This window comes from Carassius gibelio, chromosome A6 (assembly GCF_023724105.1).
Source record: "Carassius gibelio isolate Cgi1373 ecotype wild population from Czech Republic chromosome A6, carGib1.2-hapl.c, whole genome shotgun sequence".
NCBI classification, from domain to species: Eukaryota; Metazoa; Chordata; class Actinopteri; order Cypriniformes; family Cyprinidae; genus Carassius; species Carassius gibelio.
In genome coordinates, this window is record NC_068376.1 from 31,732,503 (window position 1) to 31,759,109 (window position 26,607).

The following is a 26,607-nucleotide window of genomic DNA, read 5'->3' on the forward strand; positions in this document are numbered from 1 at the left end:
CAGTGGTGTCGCTAACGGCTAATAAGTGAATGTTGTTCATCTCTAACTCTTGTATGTTATCAGTTTTCAATGACTTGCTTTGACAGACAATCACAGGTTCTCTGATGTTGTCCTTCATGTGTCTGTGATTCACAAACTCTTTTGATCAGGGAACACTGTATACATGAATCCAAAACATTACAATATCATACAGTCCTCTTTCTGATGGAACAGACTGTGTATTTTAAGTCTTTCACTTGACATGTTTATTTGAGGCAATACAACAAAGCAAATAAGAGTGACAGATTTTAGCAATTTTCTTCTTCATTCTTAACAAAACAAGTGACTCTTGACATCAGACTACAACAACATTCAAAGGACTGTGATTCGAGTGTTCTTTATACAATAATGAATGTGCCAAAGCAGCTTTAAACCAGTGTTAAACAGGAAAATTGTGTGCTGATAATGTAAGATGTATCAGTTAAAGTCAGTTCATTGATGTCATCATCCAGTTCAGTTCAACATGGTGCCAGAAACTCAACAGAAGCAAGGAACCAAAGCTCCATCCGTAGATGTTAGTGTTATTAATATCCATCACTGAATACATGTGCACTCAAGATTTCTAATGTCATTGATTAAGCTAATATAGTAAGCCACATATCCATTCTGTAAGGCCAAGGACATTAGTGTGTTTCACGAAACAAGTACGCTCAACATATCAGGACAAAAGAGCGATCTCTTCTACACAGATCTCATGCGGTCCCTCAGCTGTAATGCTTCGCTTAAGCAATATTAGACACATCTTTGATGTTTGTGTAACAAAATATAATTTAACATTCTATCATTCTCATCAACCCCACGAGCAAGAACACACACAGGAAATAACATCAAAGATAAACTCTGCAGAATGTGCTGTATTGATTTATTCAAGTCTGTCTTGTATTTTATACTAACTCTACTCATTTCAGCATAAAAGTCGAGTGGTAGTTGATCAGAACAGCGTTTACTCTTCAGTTGGGCTACAGTAGATCCTACATTGATCTAACGGTAACCAATCAGAGAAATCAGATGAATGTCATGGAGAGCCTTTAAAAATCACTCAGATCCTTTTGGTCGGTTGCAGCTGGTCCTCTTTCAGATGGTTATATTTGTGTGATCTTAACCTCTATCAACCAGTTGAGTCTTCTAAGAGAAAAATACAAATTTGATTTCATGATTTCTCTTAACCCTTGGTTCTGTATTAAATGATCTCTTCTGCATGGAGCAACACATTAGTTCAGCGCTCATCGTGACATTTCTTCAGCAGATTGAGCATATGATTCAGAGCAGAACGTTTGGATCATTTCCACTCATCACCACACTCCCTTTTTTGTGGCGTTCAAATTAAATAATGCAACATTTTCAGTTCTATTATTTGATTCCAGATCGTAGACACCCACATTAAGAATGAACATGGATTTGTACAGTTGGCACAGAGCAAAAAATTACAATTCCCAACATTACCCAACAGCCAAACCCTTTCATCTGAACATCTGAATTTTGTGCAGAGAGAAGTGGATTCTTGTCTATCGTAACAATTATGTATTAGATTAGTTTAAATTCTTGGGAAAGTTTCACGTTAACTGTGTAGTATGCCAGACTTGAATGAGTTATTGTTTTGTAAGAATGAGTGTGAATTTAAAATCTGAAGGAAAAGGAAGTCGTGGAACAGCAGCAACAAACACCCCGAGTTATTTTAATTTATAACTTTATTTTATACTTATAATCAAGGGGGTTTCTTTAATTTGAGGGGTTTATTGCAATAGCTTTTAAAACCATGAAGTACTTGAATAATTCATGTTGTAGTCTAAGAATATTTGTATTCTCTGTAGTCTTGGTAAATTAAGTAATGATGGTCCAGATGGAGCCAGGTGATGTTTAGGAGAACGGCCCACGGTTTATGCTTCATGTCAGTCCAGTAACAGACAGAATCTGGTTCGGATTATGGTTTCCATAGTAACAGAGGATTTATACTTCTCTTTATGAACCTTTGAGCACAAGTTATATAACATGTCTGGAAGTCTAATTTAATGCCTTTTGTTCGCTTTTCATGTTTCATATAAATAATGGAAATGTTTTCTAAAACATAAAGCAGTTTGTCTTGACTGTCTTACATTATGTGCAAACAAGCATGTGTTGGGATTGATATATTATTAATTTTAATGGTAATCATGCATCGATGTGATTGTGAATGAGTGTCTTGGTAGTCCAAAAAGCAGGTTATGTGACGTATCGGATTAGAGAGGTTAGGTTCAGGGTATGTAAGTAACCATAGCAACTTCTGTTCCAGGGTTAGTTCACTTCATCGCACGTGTGATCTACTGACGAGCCTTTAGTGGGCCTGACAGATGCACAACATTATATTATATTGTAATATGTAATATAGTCTATTATATATATATATATATATATATATATATATATATATATATATATATATATATATATAATCAATCAATCAATCACCTTTATTTATATAGTGCTTTAAACAAAATACATTGCGTCAAAGCACTGAACAACATTCATTAGGAAAACAGTGTGTCAATAATGCAAAATGATAGTTAAAGGCAGTTCATCATTGAATTCAGTGATGTCATCTCTGTTCAGTTTAAATAGTGTCTGTGTCATTTATTTGCAATCAAGTCAATGATATCGCTGTAGATGAAGTGACCCCAACTAAGCAAGCCAGAGGTGACAGCGGCAAGGAACCGAAACTCCATCGGTGACAGAATGGAGAAAAAAACCTTGGGAGAAACCAGGCTCAGTTGGGGCCAGTTCTCCTCTGACCAGACGAAACCAGTAGTTCAATTCCAGACTGCAGCAAAGTCAGATTGTGCAGAAGAATCGTCTGTTTCCTGTGGTCTTGTCCTGGTGCTCCTCTGAGACAAGGTCTTTACAGGGGATCTGTATCTGGGGCTCTAGTTGTCCTGGTCTCCGCTGTCTTTCAGGGATGTAGAGGTCCTTTCTAGGTGCTGATCCACCATCTGGTCTGGATACGTACTGGATCCGGGTGACTGCAGTGACCCTCTGATCTGGACACAGACTGGATCTGGTGGCCACAGTGACCTCGGAACAAGAGAGAAACAGACTAATATTAGCGTAGATGCCATTCTTCTAATGATGTGGAAAGTACGGTGTTATGTGAAGTGTTTCCGGTTCAAGTTTACCTAATTAATGCAGCCTAAAAATCCTTTAACGGATTTGGATATTAAAAGCATATTAGTATGTTATGTGTATGCCAGGTTAAAGAGATGGGTCTTTAATCTAGATTTAAACTGCAAGAGTGTGTCTGCCTCCCGAACAATGTTAGGCAGGTTATTCCAGAGTTTAGGCGCCAAATAGGAAAAGGATCTGCCGCCCGCAGTTGATTTTGATATTCTAGGTATTATCAAATTGCCTGAGTTTTGAGAACGTAGCGGATGTAGAGGAGTATATTGTAAAAGGAGCTCATTCAAATACTGAGGTGCTAAACCATTCAGGGCTTTATAAGTAATAAGCAATATTTTAAAATCTATACGATGTTTGATAGGGAGCCAGTGCAGTGTGGACAGGACCGGGCTAATATGGTCATACTTCCTGGTTCTAGTAAGAACTCTTGCTGCTGCATTTTGGACTAGCTGTAGTTTGTTTACTAAGCGTGCAGAACAACCACCCAATAAAGCCTTACAATAATCTAACCTTGAGGTTATAAATGCATGGATTAACATTTCTGCATTTGACATTGAAAGCATAGGCCGTAATTTAGATATATTTTTGAGATGGAAAAATGCAGTTTTACAAATGCTAGAAACGTGGCTTTCTAAGGAAAGATTGCGATCAAGTAGCACACCTAGGTTCCTAACTGATGACGAAGAATTGACAGAGCAACCATCAAGTCTTAGACAGTGTTCTAGGTTATTACAAGCAGAGTTTTTAGGCCCTATGATTAACACCTCTGTTTTTTCTGAATTTAGCAGTAAGAAATTACTCGTCATCCAATTTTTTATATCGACTATGCATTCCATTAGTTTTTCCAATTGGTGTGTTTCACCGGGCTGCGAGGAAATATAGAGCTGAATATCATCAGCATAACAGTGAAAGCTAACACCATGTTTCCTGATGATATCTCCCAAGGGTAACATATAAAGCGTGAAGAGTAGCGGCCCTAGTACTGAGCCTTGAGGTACTCCATACTGCACTTGTTATCGATATGATACATCTTCATTCACTGCTACGAACTGATGGCGGTCATATAAGTACGATTTAAACCATGCTAATGCACTTCCACTGATGCCAACAAAGTGTTCAAGTCTATGCAAAAGAATGCTGTGGTCAATTGTGTCAAACGCAGCACTAATGAAATTAGTGAAACAGATAATACATACATGTTTTCATTTTATTATATTTTTTTTAATGATTCCCAATTATTTAGATTCACAATTTATAGTTGTGCAGTCTTTACATTTTTATTTCAATGTAGAAATTATCTATTCATTTCATTTTATATTGGGACAGATTTGTAACGTGATAGCATAAAATTTCTTAAGGGTCAATATCATGTTATCTGCATGTCCTGCGCTCCATCAAGCCCCGCCCATAATATCAACCCAAACCTCTCCAATCCGGCTTTGTTGGTACCATGATGCTGTTCATCAACTTTCTTTGTCAACTCAGGCTTTGATCCTGAGTTTGTGGAGCGCGTGTACATGAATGTGTGACGTCACTGGCGAACAGCCAATCACGAGCCTTGCAATACAAAGCAAGTTTGATTTACTTCTCGTGAGAGACCCAGCGATATTCAAAACTAAAGGTTAAAGGTTTTGCTAAAGGTTAAGAGATTGAAGAATATGACAAATTTAAATGTCATATGACAAATGAAGGAGGACTAATAAAATAAATGATCTTGCACCATCAGTGTAGTCACAAGTGGAACAATTTATAGTGATAGAAACTTGAACATGTAAGGTCAGATTTGTAATTTTTAAAGTGGTGCAATCTTTTAATAATACAGCTTATTTACATTACATGATCTGTATACATTAATATTTATTTAAAATAATTTATAATAACTGTTAAACTAAAATTGCTTGTGTGTAAGAGACAAATAATAATATGAATTACAATAATTATATAAATCATAAAATGACTGAGTTATTATCATTAAAGCCAGACATCTATTTTTTTTTTTTTTTTAAGCATAAGTGACCTTTAATTTGGAGCAACATAAACTGGAGTGACTTTGTGTCAGATATGTGTCACTTCTCTCACATCTGATTGGTTCACCTTCAGTCTGAGATCTTGAATCCAGAACATAACCTGCCCCGGAGCAACGAACACCGATTAAAGCCGAGCTACTTTCTTAGTACCTAAAACCCAGGTTTGGCGGAAACAAAGCTGAAACATAGCTGGCTAGCCACCTAATCCAGCTTCATGGTACAGGCCCCATATCAGTCTCTGCTCATGTTTACATGTTTCCCCTTTCAGCGTCTACTAATGAGCTGATGAATTGGATCGTGATCGATGAGGGAGACTCAGAACATGTGCAGTGCTTGGGGTGCTCGCATACAAATACATTACAAATCTTCCATCCAGACTACTAAACTCATATTTCAGTTCAGATGTGAGTATGAGTGATTTGTGTTTGCCTGACGACGCCATCTAGTGCCACAGACTGCACTATTACCATAGACAGACTATTACAGAGCAGTCGGAGCCGGAAGTCCCGCCTTTCGACAGTACTCCGTTGAGGAAAACAATGGGCGCGATTGGCTTACGCGCTGTCAGTCACCGTGTTCTCCACGTCTTACGTCAGCGTGAGCTGTCTGGAAGAGCACGTGAAATACAAGAGCGTAAAAAAAACGCGTTACGGTAGGTTTATTATTCAGAAAACAGTACATTTAACAACACGTTTTTATAGAACCGTGACTTCAAAACAATATCGCGAGTAACGGACAGAACCTAGAAACGCCTTTCTGTCGAGGTCAAGCGGAAAGAGCTCGTGATAAAACTTTACTAGGAACGTAATGAAATAAATATATTACTGATGGATAATCCTGAGGAAGATTCACTGAACCTGCACGAAGATGAAGAAATCATCGAGGTTATTGATCTCGGTGACACAGAACAGACCGCAGGTGTGTGTTTATCACTGAATGTTTTACATGGTGTGTGTCTGTCTCTCTCTCTCTCTCTCTCTGTGTGTGTGTGTGTGTGTGTGTGTGTGTGTGTGTGTGTGAGAGAGAGAGACACTGTAAGGATGTCCCCACGATAAATACAGATAGCTAACATGATAAATGTTTTATTTTAATGTAATTAAAAAATAAATGTTTGGGTGATGTTTTGGTTTGTGATTGGAATGAAAAATAAAAAAGCACGTCCTCAAAAAGATATTAAAAAACATGCATGTGTTTGTTCAGAGGATCTGGCGGAGGAGCTGGAGGATGTAGATCTGGCGGAGGCTGGGAATGTGGATGATGACGGATGGGAGACGGAGGATGAGATGGAGTCTGAGCAGGACGACAGTGAACTGACCTTCTCCAAACACACGGGTGACTCTCCACACACACCTCAGCGTCTGAGAAACGCTCCTCCGTCATGAGATCTTACTGGATGCTGTTTTTGATTCGCAGGTTCTGTCTTTTGTGTCAGTTTGGACCCCGTGAGCAACAGTCTGGCTGTCACCGGCGGAGAGGACGACAGGGCCTTCGTGTGGAGCGTGTCTGATGGAGACGTGCTGTTTGAATGCACAGGTCTGGAGAAGACTTTCATCGTTTATATGCTCTGTGTCCATCAGCACAAACCTGGTTCTGTCTGATTCACTGCAGGTCACAAGGATTCGGTCACATGTGCTGCGTTCAGCTCCGACTCCAAGCTGGTGGTGTCTGGTGATATGAGCGGTCTCATTAAGGTCTGGAACGTGGAGAACAAGGAGGAGATCTGGTCTTTTGAGGTTGGAGACCTGGAAGTAAGTTAGAAGCACATCGCCGGTGCTCTGCTTGCGTTGCTGGTGTTTGTGGAGAGTATTTGAAGCGTGTGTGTTGCGCTGCAGTGGTTGGAGTGGCATCCCTGTGCTCCGGTGCTGCTGGCCGGAACAGCTGATGGGAACGTCTGGATGTGGAAGATCCCGAGCGGAGAGTGCAAGACATTTCAAGGGCCCAACTGCCAGGCGACTAGTGGGAAGATCCTTCCTGACGGTGAGAGCTGAGGCTGTCCAAAGACTCTGAGTTACTAACTGACTGTTTTAAATGTTTGTCTGCCTTATAGGAAAGAGAGCAGTTGTGGGCTACGAGGACGGAAGTTTACGTCTGTGGGACTTAAAACAAGGCAATGCCGTTTATGTCATCAAAGGTAATACATCCTTCACACACTTTCCTCCGAGAGTCATTGGTGCCTTTACAGATGGTGGTTCACACGTAAATGAAACTTCTGGCATTTACTCGCCCTCGTGTTGCTTTAAACCTGTATAGCACAAAAGCATAGGTTTTTTTTTCTCTCCTAGTGTTTGTTTTTGTCACGTCACAGGGGTCCAATGTAATGCTTCTGTTTTGTGGACAAAAGCAGTCTTCAAAATAACATATTTTGTATCATACAGGTTTAGAAAAAATTTAAAGCTCTTTACTATCAATTTAGTGTCAAGCCATTTGAGATGTTTGACCACAGAAGTCACCAGGCCCAGATTAACACAGTGTAGAGCCCTAGGGTGAATCAGTGAATCTGAATAATATTGCATTCATTCAATACAGCAACATGTCTGCAAAAACAAGCAAGTAGAAATCTTTGAAGCTCCCCTGAACACAAACACATTAATGCTGACCGGATCACACACCGTACTTTTCGATCGCAAATGTGACTAAAATGATTTTCAGGTGATTTTAAATCACTCAGGCACAATAAGAAGTGAAATAGATCTGAGTTGGATCAGGTTGGTGCTCACATGCGTCTAATCACACACACTGAAGCAAAGCCAAATAAAGCATCTGGTCACATAGTGTGAGAGTGAACTTTGTGTCACATGTTTCAGCACTTTTGAGTGTTTGACTTCTGTAAAAGCACAGTATGTGAGAATGACACAATCACATAAAATAAAAATAAGAAAAAAAAAGTTATTTGTTACAATGAGTTTTTGGCTCTGAAACTATTTGGGTTGTCATCAGAAAATTTCAATGTTCATGCTACAGAAGAGATTGAAGCCGTGTTGTTTTCTCAGGTCATGAGGGTCATCAGGGAGCGCTGACCTCTGTGGCGTGTAATAAAGAGGGAACGCTGGTTCTGACCGGGTCAGTGGATGGTCAGGCTAAACTCTTCAACACATCCACAGGGAAGGTGAGGAGAGATACGGCTGTGCTGACATCCGTATTATTATTACTTGAGATACTGTATTTCTTTGTTATGTGTTTATGTACTGGAGCAGGGAAGCCTGTGACTGGTGCTTCGGCAGAGTTTCTCTGACAGATGAGGCTGTAGTAGTGCAGTAAAAAAAGACTTCTTTGTTGCCTTTTTATCCATCACATTTTAGAAATCATCAGAAATGATATATCGACTGAAAACTTAAAATTTCAAAATTCATCCTTTAAATACCCATTTTAAAATCAGACATTGCATTACAATGTAAATGGTACATCAATATCATGTTACAAAATATTTTCATTCATGAATTATAAAAATTTAAGTTTGGATCGTGCACTACAAAGTGAATTTTTAAAAATGTGACAGTTAAGGGGTTAAAGGGGTCATATGCGATTTCAATTTGTTTTCAAGCTGTTTGTGAATAGATAAGTTCCCTAAAGTTGCAAATACTAAAGTCTCAAACACAAAGAGATATTCTATATAAAAGTTAAGACTCGTCCATGCCCTCCTAAATCGCCTCGTTTAAACACGCCCCACATGTGTACGTCACTGTGTGGGAAGATTTGCGTAATGCTACTGTTCCAGAACAGTTCAACCCAAATATTCAGATGTGTGCAGTGTATTTATGGAGGATGAGGACTGTTCCCTGATCCTGGGTGAGTAGACTACAGAGAAGCCTGTTCTGACTCACAGACTGTAAGTAGGTTTTTATATTTAAAGGATTTGCCATTGATGATTCAAACGCCAGTTTTGAGGAGTGTAGAGTAGTACTTGTTGTTTGTTATTTCTCTATCACAAATTTAGACATGGTTTTATGTTTACACAGCGCAAAACACTTTGTGTAAAAAGACAGTATAAGTCATTATCCGTAATTATGTCCCCACTGGATGGTACTAATGCCTCGTTTGTAATGAGTTTTATTGGTTTTGTCTCGTTGTGCCGGTGTTCTGACGATTCATGCAACCCTGTCAGATTTTGGTACCTTCCATTATTAGCATAATTCAGAAGCAAAATCCTTTATTAACGTGTACACTACCCTAACCCTAACCCTACCCTTACAGTGAGATAAATACAGTGTTGTTAGCATAAACTGATAGGTAGCATTATTTGTTAAAACACCAGGAGATATTTCCAGCAGCACTGTGACGAGTGTCCAGTTACAGTTTGGGTTCATTTCCAAGCACTGGACCTTGATGTAATCTGATGTAGATCATCACTTGAACACCATCATCGAGCTTCATGTGTGATCCCTGTAATGTGATTTATTATTATTTATTTTTTCTTTAGGTGTTATGCTCATTTTCCAGTGAAATCAGTGAAGCAAAAGACTCCATGCAGGAGCAGGATTCCAACTCTGTGGAATCTGTGGGATTTTGTAATGTGTAAGTGAAGCAAATAGTCTATTAATTCAATATTTATATATAAAGAATCTATTTACACAAGTAATTTCAAACAGGGCTTAGATTTGTTTTGATGTGCTTTATCGTTGTCCAAACCACATTTGGTGGATCTATTGCTACTCTACTAACCTCAATGATAGCATCCAGTACCATCACAGCCAATTAGTGTTACGTTTGTTAATGAAAACTAATATGAAAAATGTTCGTCACACAGTTTTTTCCCCTGATGAAAACGAGACTATGATGAGACAATAATAAGCTCAGTAAAGGGGTCACGTGATGCGATTTCAAGTTTTCCGTTCTCTTTGGAGTGTTTACAAGCTGCATAGATAAGCTGCATGATCTTAAATCCAAAGAGATATTCTTTATCAAAGTTAAGACTCCATGCCATGGCCCACAAAATGCCTCGTTTAAACACGCCCCCACGTCTACATCACTATGTGAGAATATTTGTGTAATGCCTCCCAAATGTTCACACAAATAAAGAAGGTGTGGTTTCAGTAACACCGTTAGTGTTGGAGCAGTTGTGTCTGGGAGATGTGTGTGTGTGTGTATCTAGGACAAAGCAAGAGACCTTTATTTGCTCTGAAAGTAGATGCATTTAGGAATCTTTAAGATTACTCACAACAGAACAGCAACGCAGTTTATGGAAAGCCATTTCGTGAACCTAGGACAGGATGTCATTCTGACTTTACTACGACAATGGGAGCTTCTGAATTAGCTACTGGAAGTTTGTTTTATTATTAGTTGAAGTATTTGCTATTGACTTTTCAAATGCAGAGCTTTGTGTGGTGTGTCTGCCTGTGTGTGTGTGTGTGTGTGAGAGAGAAAGAGACAGGGTCATTCACATCACAGTGGGGTTAGCTGTCTTAACCGTGTGAACACATACGAGCTTCATCACTGGCTGTTACGCCACTCTGTTCCTCTTTCAGCTTGAACTGATGTGAATGTCTTTACATTTATTTTGAAAGATGAAGCTCTCGATTATGGAAAGGGGCGTCACATTTCTGACGAGTGCTTGTGGTGTTCAGCCAATTACAATGCACTGGGTCAGTTGGCCAATCAGAGCAGATTGTGCATGTCAGAAGGAGGGGCTTTGTAGAAAATGATGCGTTTGAAAGAGGCGGGGCATAGAGGACCTACAATAATGTACAGTATTTGAAAAATAATGTGTTTTTTGAACATTAAAATACACCAAATATTGATCTTTAAGAAAGCATCATATGACCCCTTTAAATGATAACTGAGACTAAATAAACATGCAATATCATGGACTAAAAAACACCTAGATTAAAATGTAGTTAAAAGGACAAAAATAATTACCAAAATCATTTTATTTATTTTTAAAAAAGGCGACCCAAAACATTTCTGACTGCTGTGAAAGACTCTATGAGAGTGTTCATGTTTGCGGTTGCCAGATATCAACAGCTGAAATCCCCCAATCAGAGTTTTTCTGATTACGTGCTCCTCCTGGCTTTTTGCTTTATGCAATCTGTCGAACAATCAAATGTGCTTTCTGTGATCTGAAAACACTAACATACTTAGAAAATAAAATGTATAAATTAATTTTCCAAATCACAACAATCATTGCAATTAAAATTTAGCCAAATATTTTTCATAAATGTAACCATTATAGAATAAGATGAAAATATGATGAAAATGTGTAAGTTTCCACTGACTAAAACTAGACTAAAATACACAGACATTTAGTCGAAAAAAAATTGATAAAAACTGGATAAAACAGGACAAGGTTGACTAAATTTGATAAAAATAAAAAGTTGCATTTGACACAGCATTAAGACTAAAATAAAAATAGCTGACAAAATGAACACTGCAGCTGATGCATGAGTCCACAATCTGCTGCAGCCTGGAATCATCGGCCCAGAGGAGAACGTTCCCCTGAATCAACCTCAAACATCAACACATCTGTACCGTACGAAGCACTGTTAATAACCATGACTTGACTTTCAGGTTACCCCTAGTTGCTGTTGCATATCTGGACGGAACCCTGGCCATTTATGATATGAATTCACAGAGCCTCAGACATCGGTGTAAACATGAGGTAAAAGCTTAGAATCCCTATATAGGCACTTTTCTCATTTCATCCGTGCTTTGTTGAATTTGTGTGTGTGTGTGTGTGTGTGTGTGTGTCAGGTGGGTGTAGTGCACCTGCAGTGGGAGGAGGCGTCTGCGGTCATCTCCACCTGTAATCTGGCTGGTGTGGTCACTCTGTGGGACGCCAGATCAGGAGTCATGATGTCAGAGTACCACGGACACTCGGCTGAGATCCTCGACTTTGTGCTGAACAGGTTAGTCTGTCAAACTGAGTGTGTCCAGTTGTGTAGGACGGCGGTTGATGTTGTCATTGTCTGTAGGATGAAATGCTCAGAATCGCTGAACAGAGTGAACAGTGTTAATGTTATGTTATGAAATGTAAATGATGTAAATAGTGCTGTCAAAGTCAATAAATCAACAGGAGATTCAATGTTTTTGACCGTTAGCTGTTTAACATGGTTAACACATTTACCTAATTAGATATTAGAATGGTTATTGTTCTTTGGTGTTGTTTTTTTTAAGACTAGGGATGTGCACAAAGTCTACTTTCATCAACATTTCAAATCAATGATAAATTATTAGATAAATTCTATTTAAATAAGAATTATTGAAAAATAAGGATTTGACTATTCCAGTAGCCAAATCTAATACTGAATGCCACAGAACATGTTAAATATGCAACATAGTTGCCCTGTCATTGTACACTTGAGTTATCCACTAAATAATTTAATGTTTTGTCATTTTGTCCACAAAAACATAACAAGAAAGTAAATTATTTAAATGTAGCATGTAAAAATTTAATTTAACAATCTTTTAGTGGTACATAAGCCTTTGTGTTATTTCTCTCCATGTGCAAGTGTTTGTGTGTGTGTGTGTGTTTGTGTGTGTGTGTGTGTGTGATTTCAATGGGCTGCTTTGCATATGAAGTAAATGTTCGTGTTTGTACAGTAAGCACTCGCTCCTGGAGTTGCACTGATTGACGCAGGGCAGCCATAGCAAGGTTTTGGCATCTTGTGCACTTTGTTATCTGTTATTTTTGACCAAAGTAAAATGACCGCAACTAAAGATATTTGGCAGTTTTAACTGTAAATATAAATGTGTGCAGTATCTCTTTCATATGTTGGTGTGTGTGGTCCGTGTTCACAGAGACGCGTCAGTCGCCGTCACCGCCGGAGGAGACCATAACGCCAAAGTGTTCTGCCTGCAGAGACCCGACCGATAGACACCGTCTTCATCTGGATCCTGGGAGACTTCAGCAACTGAATATCTCCCCACTATTTCGAGATCGTTCAGTTGGATGGTCAGATTAATGATCTTCCCTTTCGCTGTTGTTATGTGTCTGTTTGCTGGTTAAGGAACAGCTTTTGTCGTTCTTCTCTCACCACTAGCTGTAAACTGTTAGCAGACACACATTCACAACTGCCTGTGGACTGTCTTGGCAGAAGTTCAGTGCTGAATGGTTGGCCATACAATCTGTTGTATTTAATCAATGTCATGTTGAAACAACCTTAATTTTATTCCTTTGTAGCATGTTAGAAGAATGTTTGAAATGTGATGTTGAATAAACACAGCAGTGATGTTAACTCTGCTGAGAGGCTGAGTATTTGCACTGCGTCCGCTCCAGGGGCTCGTCCCAATACTTGCGGTCTTTGCACTTCACTACCTGTCTGCTAACAAGATGCATTTCTGCTGAAGTCAGGGTCAGAAATTAGCCGGGCTTTGGGACAAAAATGCCACCAAAATAACACATTTAAGACAGAGGGAAAAAATGCTCTTGCACAAATAAACTAAATCCGTAACGGCTGTCGTGATTAAAGTGAAATATGAAAGTTTAAAAAGTTGATTGCAGCATTCAATTTAAATATGCTTTGGTTGCATCAGATTAATTTTTAAGCATTTTTTGCCCAGTTGAGCATCATAACCAATCACATAGTTTCTGTTGAACTTAGAAATGCAACGTTGAATCGAGGGCTATTAAATAGTCATCGCAGAAAACACTGAAGTGGTGTTCTGTGCATTTCCAGCTGACTGAGTTCTGCATCTCGCCAGTTCCTTCATTAAAATGTCTAGTTTCTGATTCAGTCCCATCACTGTCTCGGACCCTGGTTAAAGTGGGTGTGAAAGTGTATGAAGACCTTTTCATGACCTGATGGGACACGTATAGTGTGGGTTAAAAATGCAAGAAAAGTTTGAACAGCTTTATTACAAGGTTTGATTTTTAATTCATATAAACGAAACACAATACAGTTGCGGTTGTAATTAATAAAAAGCAGTTGCAAACATTTTACACTGATTTACTACCAAATTATATTATATCTAAATATCTCAACTTTGGACAGTTTTTCTTGACATTGCATGGTTTCGGGGCTAGTTACTTCCCAAACATGATGAATGAAGGGATGCACTCTCTTATAATTCTGATACTACATGCTCCGTGTGAGAATGAGCACTAGTCAGTCCAGATGTTAGACACTCCACCGTATTCATTCAGTCACAGCAGCCAGGTCTGTTGAACTCCAGGAAATACTTCAGCAACAGAATTATACAAATTACAATCTTATAATTATTGTTGTTACACACACAACCACATCTATCTTTTTTCATCTATGTTTTGTCTTTAAGTGCTACACTGATGTCAGTGATGTCCACTAGTAAGTGTGGAGCAGGAATTGATTGTAAAAGGGAAATGTTTGTTTCTTCATTGTACTCATTGTGTTTTGCTTGGTTAACCTGTTTAACTTGTTTCAATGATAAATAACAGTATCACAATGTACACTTTTTTATCTCTATTTTGGTATAAATGTCCCTAATGTAATTTTGTGTAATGTCTCCATTTCAGGTATTTTTTTAGTTGTCTTTCTATACACTTTATCTGTTAGTAGTTATGCACATCTCTGACATCCCTCCTGACTCGGTCAAAGTCTCAAATGGTCTATCGTCCTCTGTCTTTATCTGTCATGCGTACATGCATTAGCAGTGCATGTCACAGGTTTGTAGGTTTGCTCGGGTATTGCTCAGAGTTTTACGAGCGACGTTCCCCCTGTACTCGCCCCTGTTCACTTTCTCTGCTTGACAAGCCACTTGTCTCTTTCCAGCTGTTCTCAGTGGATCTTACTTTGTAGAGCTCTGATGTAAAATCAGACTTATAATGGACTGCTATTGCCTTTTACAGTTTGCTAACCTGCAAACTTTATGTTGTACTAAACAACCTGACATGACCCAACAGTGATGAAGACCTGAGTTTAAGTTTAATCTTCTCTTCAAACCAAGCTGACAAAAGGTATGTTTTCTTTCTCACTTTTCATTTGCTCTATGAATAATTATTTAGGAAACCATAAAGAAAGGGTTGAATTTATGGTCAGGAGTTACTTGTTCATGACTTATAAACCCGGCAAATGGACCATTTATGACCTACGATCAAGGTCTTTTAGCATCTGCTTTCATTAGCTATATTTTTATGTTGGCATTAAAATGTAGAATGGACATTTTATAGACTAAAACTTTTGTTACATATCAAAGCTTTTTACTTTTATTTGAATAATATAATATAGTGTGGCATCTAATGCAAAGATGCTGAAAGGATGTTCTAAATGGAACTCAGAATAAACAACATCAGTGAAGAACTATTATTTTTGTAGATCACACATACTTAGAACTGAGTTTATAATCTCTCGTATTAGCAGCTTTGTCTTATAAAGCAGGTTTAATGCACTTTGAACACGAAAGTGCTTGAGTGTGTGTTCTGTGCTCTTGGTTGTTTCCTTATCTAGCCGTTTTGGTTTCTGACGCTTGTATATCAAGACAATTGTTGGCTCTTTTATTACTAGTAATGCTCCTCATTTGGAAGGGTTTAAGAAATAATACGAGTAATGATATGCAACACAAAGAGTTTATCAGTCCTGCTGTAACCCTAAAAATAGGACATTTTCGGCTTCATTCATGAAACATGAGCAGAACTAATTTTTGTGTAAATTATCGTAAAGCTGTTTTGACTTAAATTTTCGAATTCACAAAATGTTTGTATTTTGAAAATGTAAAGTGATATGAAAGAAATGTACACCTGCTCCCTAGCATGTGTTAATGGTGCTCTTTTTGGCAAACTGATGACACTGAAATTGATGCAATACCATAATTACAAGTACATTGTACTAATTGTGAATGAGCATCTACAAACACCCTATTTACCAATGATTGGAATTCATTAAAATACACGTTTAACTATCAAATCTGACATTTACGTAGAGTTTTTGAATCTAGAGGAGAGTTTTTTGGAAGGTTTCTGCACAAATTACTCATAATTTATTCATATATTTACGCAAGTTTCATGAATTAATATGCCATTTCCAGTAGATGCAGGAATGCACATTTATGTCTGACAAAAAAATCCAGATGCATGAATCAAATCTGCACATACAATGAACTAAATTAGCCTGAAAGAACAAATCATGATCAGTAGATCTGCTGTATTACTAATCTTTTTTAACTATTATATCAAAAAGGGGGACCAGCTGCCACAAGCTGTGTTAGTGTGCTGTGACAAGATTTAAGTTTTGTTAATTAAATGTATTTGAGGGTCATTATGGCAATAACAACTGCTGTCATATAGTTTCTTAGGGAGGACAACTTGTAAAATCAACCCTAAAACCTTTCAGAGGAAGGGGAAAAACCTAATGGATTTTTAAATGTTGACACGATATAACTAGTAATATGAATTGTTGTGTCATTGTTCCATGATGTGTGTTGTTTTGCTAACAGAAAATCAATGATGCATTGCTCTCTTCGCGTAGGTTTAACAGATTTAAGAATGGATGTTTGGTGCAGAAAGTCGCAGTAATGGCTGTGGAGATGCGAAATGTCTCCGGGAACAATGTGGAGGCCCAGCTGATCTATGCCATCACGCTGCCCGTCTCCTGTGCCATCATCCTGATCAACCTGCTCATCATCCTGGGCATCATCTGTAACCGTCAGCTTCACAACTCACAGAACTACTTCTTTCTAAGCCTGCTGGTGGCCGACTTGTGCACCGGCGTGGCACTTCCCTTCATCCCCTGGATGGGCCTGAACCGCCCTCTCAGCTTCTCGTCCTGCCTGCTGGTTCACATCTTTCCCAACTTTCTGTTCCTGGCCTTTCTCTTCAACCTGGTGCTGGTGCACTATGAGCGTTACCGGAGCATCATGAGTCCCCTTAAGCGCGGACAGCTCTGGCTGCATCGCCGGTTTGTGCTGCCACTGCTGGCTGTGTGGATGCTGCCGCTGCTGTTTGCACTGCTGCCTGCCTTTGGCTGGAACAACAAAGCTATTCATGATCGGAATGAGTGCTGTCCAATAACCAACAGCACGGCGCACTCTAACTGCATAGCACTGTCTGGAGAGCGTTGCTGTACATACCGCAGTGTTTTTCCAAATGCTTTCATCTATTTGGAAGTATATGGTCTACTGGCACCCGCTATTCTTTCCATCGCTGCCATGACGTGCCGTGTGCTGTGGATCACACGAGAACAACTGAGGCACATCCAGCGTCTGCAGCGAGCCGTAGCAAACAGGAAATGCAGACGGAGAATGGAAATGCGTTATGCTTGTTGTGTAGCAGCCGTTTCCCTCGCCTTCCTGACCTGCTGGGTGCCCTACATTGTTTACACCCATGTAGGCATGGAGTTTTTGCTCAGACAGGGAGGAAAGAGCAATCGCACTGGCCACATTGTGCTGTCCTGTGTTGGTATCGGGGGCACTGCAGTCGTGCCTCTGTTTTTGGGACTCGCCAACAGGGAGTACACAGATCCAGTCAAGAAACTGTTCTGCAGACTGTGGCACCGCCACGGACAAAGTGTGCAAATGGACACTAGCCTTCGATTCAGCTGATCAAATTGCCATTTGACTAATTTTTGTATTTGTAATATTCAGCTAAAGATAACATGTGAGCTGGGTTTCAGTGAAATGGTCTATAGGATGCTTGAATGTTTTTTTATGTACTGAGTGTCAAGAAAATCTTGAAATAATCTTTAAGTGAGAGTGTTTGTGCAGACTCATGAAGCAACTGCTGTGCCACTTATCTGAGAAGGAGACTTAAAAAGTGAAAAAAAAGAAAGTGACGTGACATACCGCCAAGTATGTTGACCCATACTCTGACTTAGTGCTTTACATCTAACCCATCTAAAGTGCACACACACAACAGTGAACGCACACCCGGAGCAGTGAACACACACACACACACACACATACACACACATAGCAGTGAACACACACACATGTTGGTATATGTGGTTTATGGGGACTCTTCATAGGTGTAATGGTTTTTATAATGTACAAATTGTATATTCTATGGCCCTACCCCAACCCTACCCCTAACCCTAACCCTCACAGGAAACTTTGTGCATTTTAGGATTTTCAAATTAATAATTCTGTATGATTTAAAAATGTCCTCATAAACCACCTCATTGTAATACCTGTGTCATACCTATGTCATTATACAAATTTGTGTCCTCCTTAACCACATAAACAAGCTCACGCACACATGCACACATAACAGTGAACGCACACCCGGAACAGTGAACACACACACACACACACACACACACACACACAACAGTGAATGCACACCCGGAACAATGAACACACACACACACATAGCAGTGAACACACACACACACACACACACACACAACAGTGAATGCACATCCGGAACAATGAACACACACACACACACACACACACACACACACACACACATAGCAGTGAACACACACACACACACACACACACACACAACAGTGAATGCACACCCGGAACAATGAACACACACACACACACACACACACACACACATAGCAGTGAACACACACACACACACACACACAACAGTGAATGCACATCCGGAACAATGAACACACACACACACACACACACACATAGCAGTGAACACACACACACACACACAACAGTGAATGCACACCCGGAACAATGAACACACACACACACACACACACATAGCAGTGAACACACACACACACACATAGCAGTGAACACACACACACACACACACACACACACAACAGTGAATGCACATCCGGAACAATGAACACACACACACACACACACACACATAGCAGTGAACACACACACACACACACACACATACACACACAGCAGTGAACACACACCCAGAGCAGTGAACACACCCTGAGCAGTGGGCATCATTTATGCTGTGGCACCGTGGGAACAGTTGGGGATTTGGTGCTTTGCTCAAGAGCACCTCAGTCGTTTTGTTTGCCGGCCCGGGATTCAAACCCACAACCTTTAGGTTTAGGAGTCAAACTCTCCAAACATTAGGCCATGACTTCCCCACAGTTTAAGGCAGCAGAGCAGCAACATCCTTGATGCTTTGTAGATCGATGTTATTTAGGTGTTGGTAGGGTTAGATTTTGATGTTATTTTACCTAAAAAAATAAAATAGAAATAATGTCCCATCCAATTCTAGACCATTGTTCCATTTTTTTCCAGTTTTGTAACAAGTTAGTTCTAGGTGGACTTGCGGCAACATTGATCTTCACTGGAGGTTAGTTGTTTTCTTTTATCTTTTTATGCACTCTTGTTGTGGTTCTCCTAAATTACAGTATTTATAAAAAATTTTTTAAAAAGGTATGTTGAATTTATTTTGTGTAATATATAGGAAATGTGAGAAAGGGGTACAGAGATACTGAAGTACTGTATATTTTTTGGTTTAAAATAGATATTCATGCTTATGTCTGCCATCAGTTTTATATCCGACTTGTCCATTTTAAAACCTGTTTTCAGGAGCATTGTAAATAAATTGACATTAAACCAGGAGTGTAGAATAAACCAGCCATTAGCCTATTTGTTTGTATAGTCAGTTTTGTGAATAAATCTATTTACAGTGCAATAATTATCCCTTGTGTAACATGAGTGGATCTTTGTTATTCCCAGTTCTTTCAGATATATTATACTGATATAATATCACACTTTAATGTGGTGTATTATACAGAATCTAAAGACATACAGTAACTTCCTTTCATCCTGACATTCTTCCTAATTTCAGAATATGATCACACTGTGAAATATGGAAATATTTTTTGTATGCTACAAGAGGGAATGTTCTTTGGCCTTGTATTGTGGCCTTTATGTCCAAAGGAAGGAGGAATGTTTTGTTTAGATTTTAGAAATCTGAGCAAAAGATAACAAATTTACATTAGTATGACAGTGATGAAAAACAGCACTGATGTCTGCAAGATAAACTGTGGAAGAATCATTTCTGGAGGGTAATACTTTGATATTGTGCAAAAGAAGAATGGATTATTTGCCTGTGGTAAAAATAATGTAAAATAAAATGAATGATACTCACCATACTTTACAGAGCTGTCAACTTAACACCAGGGACCTGTATCATGATGGTAGTTGAACAAATTCAGAGTAACAGGATTAGTTGGTAACATGGTTGTTGGTACGTTGGTACCATGATGCTGTTCATCAACTCTGTCAACTCAGGCTGTGATCCTGAGTTTGTGGAGCGCTTGCACATGAATGTGTGACATCACTGGCTAACCCTAACAGCCAATCACGAGCCTTGCAACACAAAGCAAGTTTGATTTACTTATCGCTAGAGACCCAGCGAAATTCAGAACTAAAGGTTAAAGGTTTTGCTAAAGTTTAAGAGATTGAAGAATATGACAAATTTAAATGTCATGTGAAAAATTAATGAGGACAAGTAAAATAAATAATCTCGCCCTATCAGTGCAGTAACAAGTGAAATTTAAGTTAATTTATACATTTGAAAATATATAGTGATAGAGACTTCAATATGTAAGGTCAGATGTTTTATTTTTTAAATAGTTCAATCTTTTGATACAACAGCTTATTTATATTACATGATCTGTATACATTAATATTTATTTAAAATAAATTATTTATAATAACTGTTAAACTAAAATTGTAAAAGTGTAAAAGATAAATAATAATAATAATATGAATCACAATAATTATATAAATCATAAAATGATTCGGTAATTATCATTAAAGTCAGACATCTATTTTTTTTTTTAGAGATAGTTTTTAGCTTTTTTTTTTTGTAACCTTTAATTTGGAGCAAGATAAACTGGAGGAGTGACTTTGTTTTCAGACATGTGTCACTTCTCTCAAATTTGATTGGTCCAACTTCAGTTTGAGATCTCTAACCCAGAACATAACCTGCCCCGGAGCAGGTTAGCCGTGGAGTGCAAGTTACTATGACAATGAATGCTGTTAAAAGCCAAGCCACTTACCTGGTTTTGGTGCAAACTAACCTGAAACTTACCTGGCTAGCCAGCTAATCCAGCCATATAGTTAAGCTAAAGTATCACGTTATAGCACAATAACGCTAAGGTAGTTTTGGTGCAACAGAAGGAGTTGAAATGGTAGTTATTACAAATATACTTTATTTTTATTTTTATTAAATGTTTTAGTATTATCTCAGTCATTTTGCATTTTTTTTTCCCTATTTCAGGCAGCATTGTAATGCTGTTTGATTTAACCCTCAAGCCTTAGTTTCTACAGACAACTAAAGAATGGCCTTCAACATAAACATATTTTCACATGTAAACCACACTCGAAGCACCTTCTCAGATGAATTTGGTCCACATTTGACGGGTTCATTTGACGCAAAAAGACGCATATTCGTGATACACGTACAAGAAACTGTCTTTATGCACATGGCCTGGATGGATGCTGCTGATGATGAGATTTTGTGTACTGCGCACAAAACGTCGCAGCAAAGGGACAGATGAGACATACTTCATATTCTTTTTAATGCTTCACCTGAAATTAAGTAATCTGTATTGTTGCCACCTAAAAGTTGCCAAATTAGGTTTGCCAAATTTACTCTGCTAAATTTTACAGAGGGCAGATATATTGAAAAATATATCAAATATAATTTTAAGTATTACAATAATTACAAGTGTTTTACTTTAGTTGTGATTATGTCTGACATACTGTTGTTTTTGTAACCCAGTGATTTGTATTATCAGTACTTAAAAGCTGCCTTGATCATGTGGACAAAAGTACAACACAAATCTTGGTTTGAGGGGAAACAGGCCAGGCCAGAGCAGACGACTCTGGATGGATGTGAGGAGGATGTGTTTTGGCTGCAGCTTAGCTGTGGCTGGAGAGAGAGAGAGAGAGAGAGAGAGAGAGAGAGAGAGAAACACACAAAGAGAGAGAGACAGAGAGAGAGAGAGAGACAGACAGAGAGAAAAACACACACACACACACACACACACACATACACAGAGAAAGAGAGAGAGAGAGAGAGAGATGCGCTGTTCTGTGTATTACTATCATTGTGCAGTGCATTCCAGCTCCTTCCTGCTGTGACATCGGCCTTACATGGAACGCTAGACTGCTTTTTCCTGTAATGGCTCAGGGTCTATGAAAACAAACGAGGAGAATCCACACAATATTTGACTATTCCCTTTTTTCCCAAAATAAACCCACTTTTCATCATTATGAAGTTGTTAAAAATAAAGGGAATGGTTGGATAGTGTACAGTTGCTCTTTTTTCTGTTTCAAGTTTTCTATTTTGGCACCTGATGGAAATTGGATTTGGATGTGTGTATTTTTGCCCTCTTCAGAGTCTAGGGAAAACAAACTGTTGCATTAAATTTCTACTATGGAAATATTATAGCATAATATTAATCAACAATTCATATTTACATTTTGTTTTTGTCTTTATTTTCCATTTTTGCCCTCAGTCCAGCATTAATTATGTTTGTCTCCATCACATTACATAGTCAGTGTTTTGTAATTGGCCTCCCATTTGGATTATTCTAAAATCAAACAAGTATTTAATAGTCCTGTAAACGAATTGAGACACACTTGCTTGGCATAGATGTTCTTTACATTCTCTTTGGTCTCAAGGAAATTAATCAACATGCCATTTCAAGGCTTTCTTTGAGCTGTTTGAGGTCTGTTTAACCTTCCCAAGTCAAGCCCCCTAATTCGGCAGATGTTTCAAGTGGGACTATTTATTCAAAGTGCTTCTTATTTCAAGCTTGTCTGGTCATTTTTTTTGTTTTAAAAGAAATTGATATGTATATCTGTTCAGGGACCCCTGGTAGCAACGTCATAGATTCCCAGGGTCATGAGTCACAATTAGGAATGTCATGATTGTGGAATGTTGTCATGCAGTTGTGATGAGTGTTCATCATGTCATGTCATCATTCATCATTCATCTTTAATAGATTTTTAAATGCATCTGTGCCATATGTATATAAACTGACAGTCACCACTGATAATCTACTACTAAATATTGTAGAAACATAAAGAAATGTTGGCCACTTCATGCACTCACCACAGGAGACTATCAGAAATAACCTTTTAAACCTCATATACTAGATCAGGGGTTTTCAACCTTTTAGGACATGGCCCCCACCCAAGTTTGTCTAATTTAACTCGCGTTATTTTTTCTATTTTTCTATTTTTGTTTTAACCAAACTGGTTATTGTAGCTACTTTGTTTTACTACTATCTCTTTTTTGTTTGTATTTTCTTATTTTCTTTACACATAGGCTACTTTGTTAACACTTTTTTAAAAGGTACTATAAAGCCACGTTTCAACCTCTGGGACTTTACCCAGAAACTAGGGACTTTGGGCTGGTACTCCGTGTGTTTCCACCACAGGAACCAGGATCTAAATAAAGTTCAGGGTAAAAAAAAATTCCCCTCAAAAAGTCCCTGCTGGCGATGTAGTACTTTTTAAAATCTGGAACTTTCAGAGGCGGGACTTGGACACTAAACATGCTGATTGGTTGAGTTCATGCAGCATTGTGATTTCAACCACCATTTATTTGGATCATTTTCAAAATATTACTGTTATTGAGTCATGAAATGTAATTTTAGAAGTATTTCAGGTGAGAATGTAGTTGTTTAAAGCTCAAATCTGAGAGTTTTCAATCGGAGAGGCACACAATCCACATTGCTTGAGGTGCAGTGTAAAGTTTCCACAGTCAGTGATGGTTTACGGTGCCATGTCAACTGCTGGTGTTGGTCCACTGTGTTTTCTGAGGTCCAAGGTCAACGCAGACATAAACCAGGAAGTTTTAGAGCACTTCATGCTTCCTGCTGCTGAACAACTTTATAGAGATGCAGATTTCATTTTCCAACAGGACTTGGAACCCTCACACAGTGCCAAAGCTACCAGTACCTGGTTTAAGGACCATGGTATCCCAGTTCTTAATTGGCCAACAAACTCGCCTGACCTTAACCCAACAGAAAATCTGTGGGGTATTGTGAAGAGGAAGATGGGATATGCTTCACTTTTCACTTTTTGAATGGAATTAGTGAAATAAATCAACTTTTGATGATATTTTAACTAACTACTAACAAACAGAATGTATGGCACAAACCAGAATGACCTGGAGCTCTGGTGTACAGAACCACTTCAATGTCAAACTCGTATCCATGCCAACAGGTGTCCAAGAGCACTGACACTATTGAGATGTATTAAAGTGAGCTAGACGTAAGCAAATTCTTACAGCGTACATCTTTGAAATATCTCATATATAATTTTAAGTATTACAATAATTACAATTAATTTAATTGTAATTATGTCTGACATACTGTTGTTCTTGGAACCCAGTGATTTGTATTATCAGTACTTAAAAGCTGCCTTTACTATGTTGACCAAAGGAGAAAACAAATCTTGGTTTGAGGAGAAACAGGCCAGGCCAGAGCAGACCGCTCTGGATGGATGTGAGGAGGATGTGTTTTGGCTGCAGCTCTGCTGATATATATATATATATATATACAGAGAGAGAGAGAGAGAGAGAGAGAGAGAGAGAGAGAGATGCACTGTTCTGTGTATTGCTGTCATTGTGCAGTGCATTCCAGCTCCTTCCTGTTGCCACATCGGCCTTACATGGAACGCTAGACTGCTCTTTCCTGTAATTGGTCAGAGTCTACGGAAACAAACTTGTGCAATCAAATTGTACTAGTAATTACAAAGTTTTCACTTTAAGAGCATCTTTAAAATGATGTCATATTGAAATTAGGAATGTTGTATGAAATGTTAATATATTCTTTCCAAGATTCTTAACATTCTTGTGGCATTTTAAGGTAGTCCTGTTAAACCCTTTTATCTTTATTTCACATTCAGAAGGTTAGACTGTGGAAACACCTACCAAATCAGCAAGAAAAATGCCCTAATTTCCTCCTTTAAACCGTTGTATTTCACTCTGCACATCTGGGAACTGCAGGAATAGTAACACTGTGATAGCTATTAAAAGAGTAAACTCAGAATACATCTCACTAATGTTGCAGACTATATAAATACAGGTAGATGAGCCCAGAATATGAACGCAAGATATGCAACGCGCAAAAATGCATTTGAAAAAAATTTCCATAAAGAAAACACTATGGCCTCAAGACAGTGATAAAAATCTAATTCGATAGTGTACTTTCCTGCCAAGCAATACGAAATAACTGTAGTTTTGTTTTCCTCCAGCTGTGTTCCATTTTCCAGTCTGCTATTTTTAGGGTGTGAGGGTGCTCATTATACCAGGGTGTCAGAATGTTTTCCTTAATCTTCCTTAAGCATAAAGGAGCAAATTGTATTCAAAATTTTAGAAAAGAGAGAGTCCGTAGTTTTTGTTACATCATCAAGAGTTTTTGGATGTGTTAAGGAATTGAGATAAATCAAGAAGATTAGTTACAAAGCAGGCTTTTTTTGTAGAAGTGATTGTCCTTCCATACTTGTAACAAGGAGTAGAATTTACAATTTTAGCTATATGAAGTTTGCACAAAACTAAATAATAATCTGAGATATCATCACTTGGCTGTATAATTTCAAAAATGAGTAGGTCCTGAGACATATTGTCTAAACCCCAATAGATTTCAGAATGTCTATGAATGCTGATCCCAATGCAACCATGTCATTATAAATGTGGAATCGACTGTAATCTAACCACAGACTGTATTACAAACATGGATGTAGTGTCCGTGACTTCATCCATAGGTTTCTGATGAGAGTTATTGAAACCAAAAGTGGGCGGAGCCGACTGTCGCTATCTTGGCAGCACGTCACCGCGCTTCACTTTGGGATAGTAACAAATAGACAAAAAGGTGGGAGCTTGAAGCTGAAGCCACACCAACATAGCGCGGCGGTGACAGCATTGGCAATCTACCTGTCACTCTAGTAGCCATGCCTTTAATAATGCAGAACATTAGCCGTGTTTCCACTATCGAGCTAGGACCGGGCGTGCTAGTGCGTGCCAGAGCCAGTCGCGTTTCCACTGTCACTTCAGGGGCTTGATCGTGCCTTTCTTGGGGCCAACGGCCAGGGTTTTTCGGCCCGATGAAATCCTTGGGACAAAGCGGGCCAGCTGGGGCTAGAGGAGGAGTTATGAACAAAGGCGGAGTTTCTCCGTGTCTAGAGAGCGTCAGCGCGGATCATTTCAGAAAGATAACAGCTTTAACACCAGCATTAAACACTTTTTTAAATAAGTCGAGCTCAAAACTCTCTTTCAGTCAGCAGCAAGTGTTTGAAATAACTTGATCCAATGTGGATTATAATCAAACAAGGCAGAAATATTTATAAGCGATGAAAAAAATATGCACGCTAAACATGTTACCATAGTAAACATGGTAAAATATGACCGCTTGAAGAAATCAGATGTCAGCTCCTTATTCTCTATCACAGTCGTGTATTTATTAAGTAACTTATATTTTCTGTCACAAGCCTCGTCTCGAGAGTTTTTCTCACGTTGCCTATCATAAAAGAATATAACATAATAATGTTTTTGTTCGGGAGCTTACAAAAATAGAGATAT

At 38.6% G+C, this 26,607-nt stretch overlaps 2 protein-coding genes across 2 annotated transcripts; both read left to right on the forward strand.

Moving 5' to 3' along the window:
* The first annotated feature begins 5,769 nt into the window (after window positions 1-5,769).
* LOC128016107 (angio-associated migratory cell protein-like) lies at window positions 5,770-13,381 on the forward strand. The gene is made up of 11 exons (XM_052600498.1): window positions 5,770-6,131; window positions 6,414-6,545; window positions 6,627-6,746; window positions 6,822-6,961; window positions 7,046-7,190; window positions 7,261-7,344; window positions 8,204-8,319; window positions 9,631-9,725; window positions 11,715-11,805; window positions 11,898-12,052; window positions 12,945-13,381. Exons 1-11 carry the CDS (start codon window positions 6,041-6,043, stop codon window positions 13,018-13,020), a joined length of 1,245 nt encoding a protein of 414 aa, XP_052456458.1. The 5' UTR covers window positions 5,770-6,040; the 3' UTR covers window positions 13,021-13,381.
* A 153-nt stretch (window positions 13,382-13,534) lies between these two features.
* Window positions 13,535-18,506, forward strand: LOC128016108 (G-protein coupled bile acid receptor 1). Its single transcript, XM_052600499.1, has one exon. The coding sequence runs from the start codon at window positions 16,632-16,634 to the stop codon at window positions 17,655-17,657; it is 1,026 nt and encodes a 341-aa protein (XP_052456459.1). The 5' UTR covers window positions 13,535-16,631; the 3' UTR covers window positions 17,658-18,506.
* The last annotated feature ends 8,101 nt before the right edge of the window (window positions 18,507-26,607 follow it).

What these genes read in the sequence shown, in the direction of transcription:
- LOC128016108 (XM_052600499.1), top strand. Translation starts at nt 16,632, where the DNA reads ATGGCTGTGGAGATGCGAAATGTCTCCGGGAACAATGTGGAGGCCCAG.
- LOC128016107 (XM_052600498.1), top strand. Translation starts at nt 6,041, where the DNA reads ATGGATAATCCTGAGGAAGATTCACTGAACCTGCACGAAGATGAAGAA. An exon ending in GACCTTCTCCAAACACACGG is followed by an intron (nt 6,546 to 6,626) that starts GTGACTCTCCAC and finishes TTTGATTCGCAG; the next exon opens with GTTCTGTCTTTTGTGTCAGT. An exon ending in TTGAGGTTGGAGACCTGGAA is followed by an intron (nt 6,962 to 7,045) that starts GTAAGTTAGAAG and finishes GTTGCGCTGCAG; the next exon opens with TGGTTGGAGTGGCATCCCTG.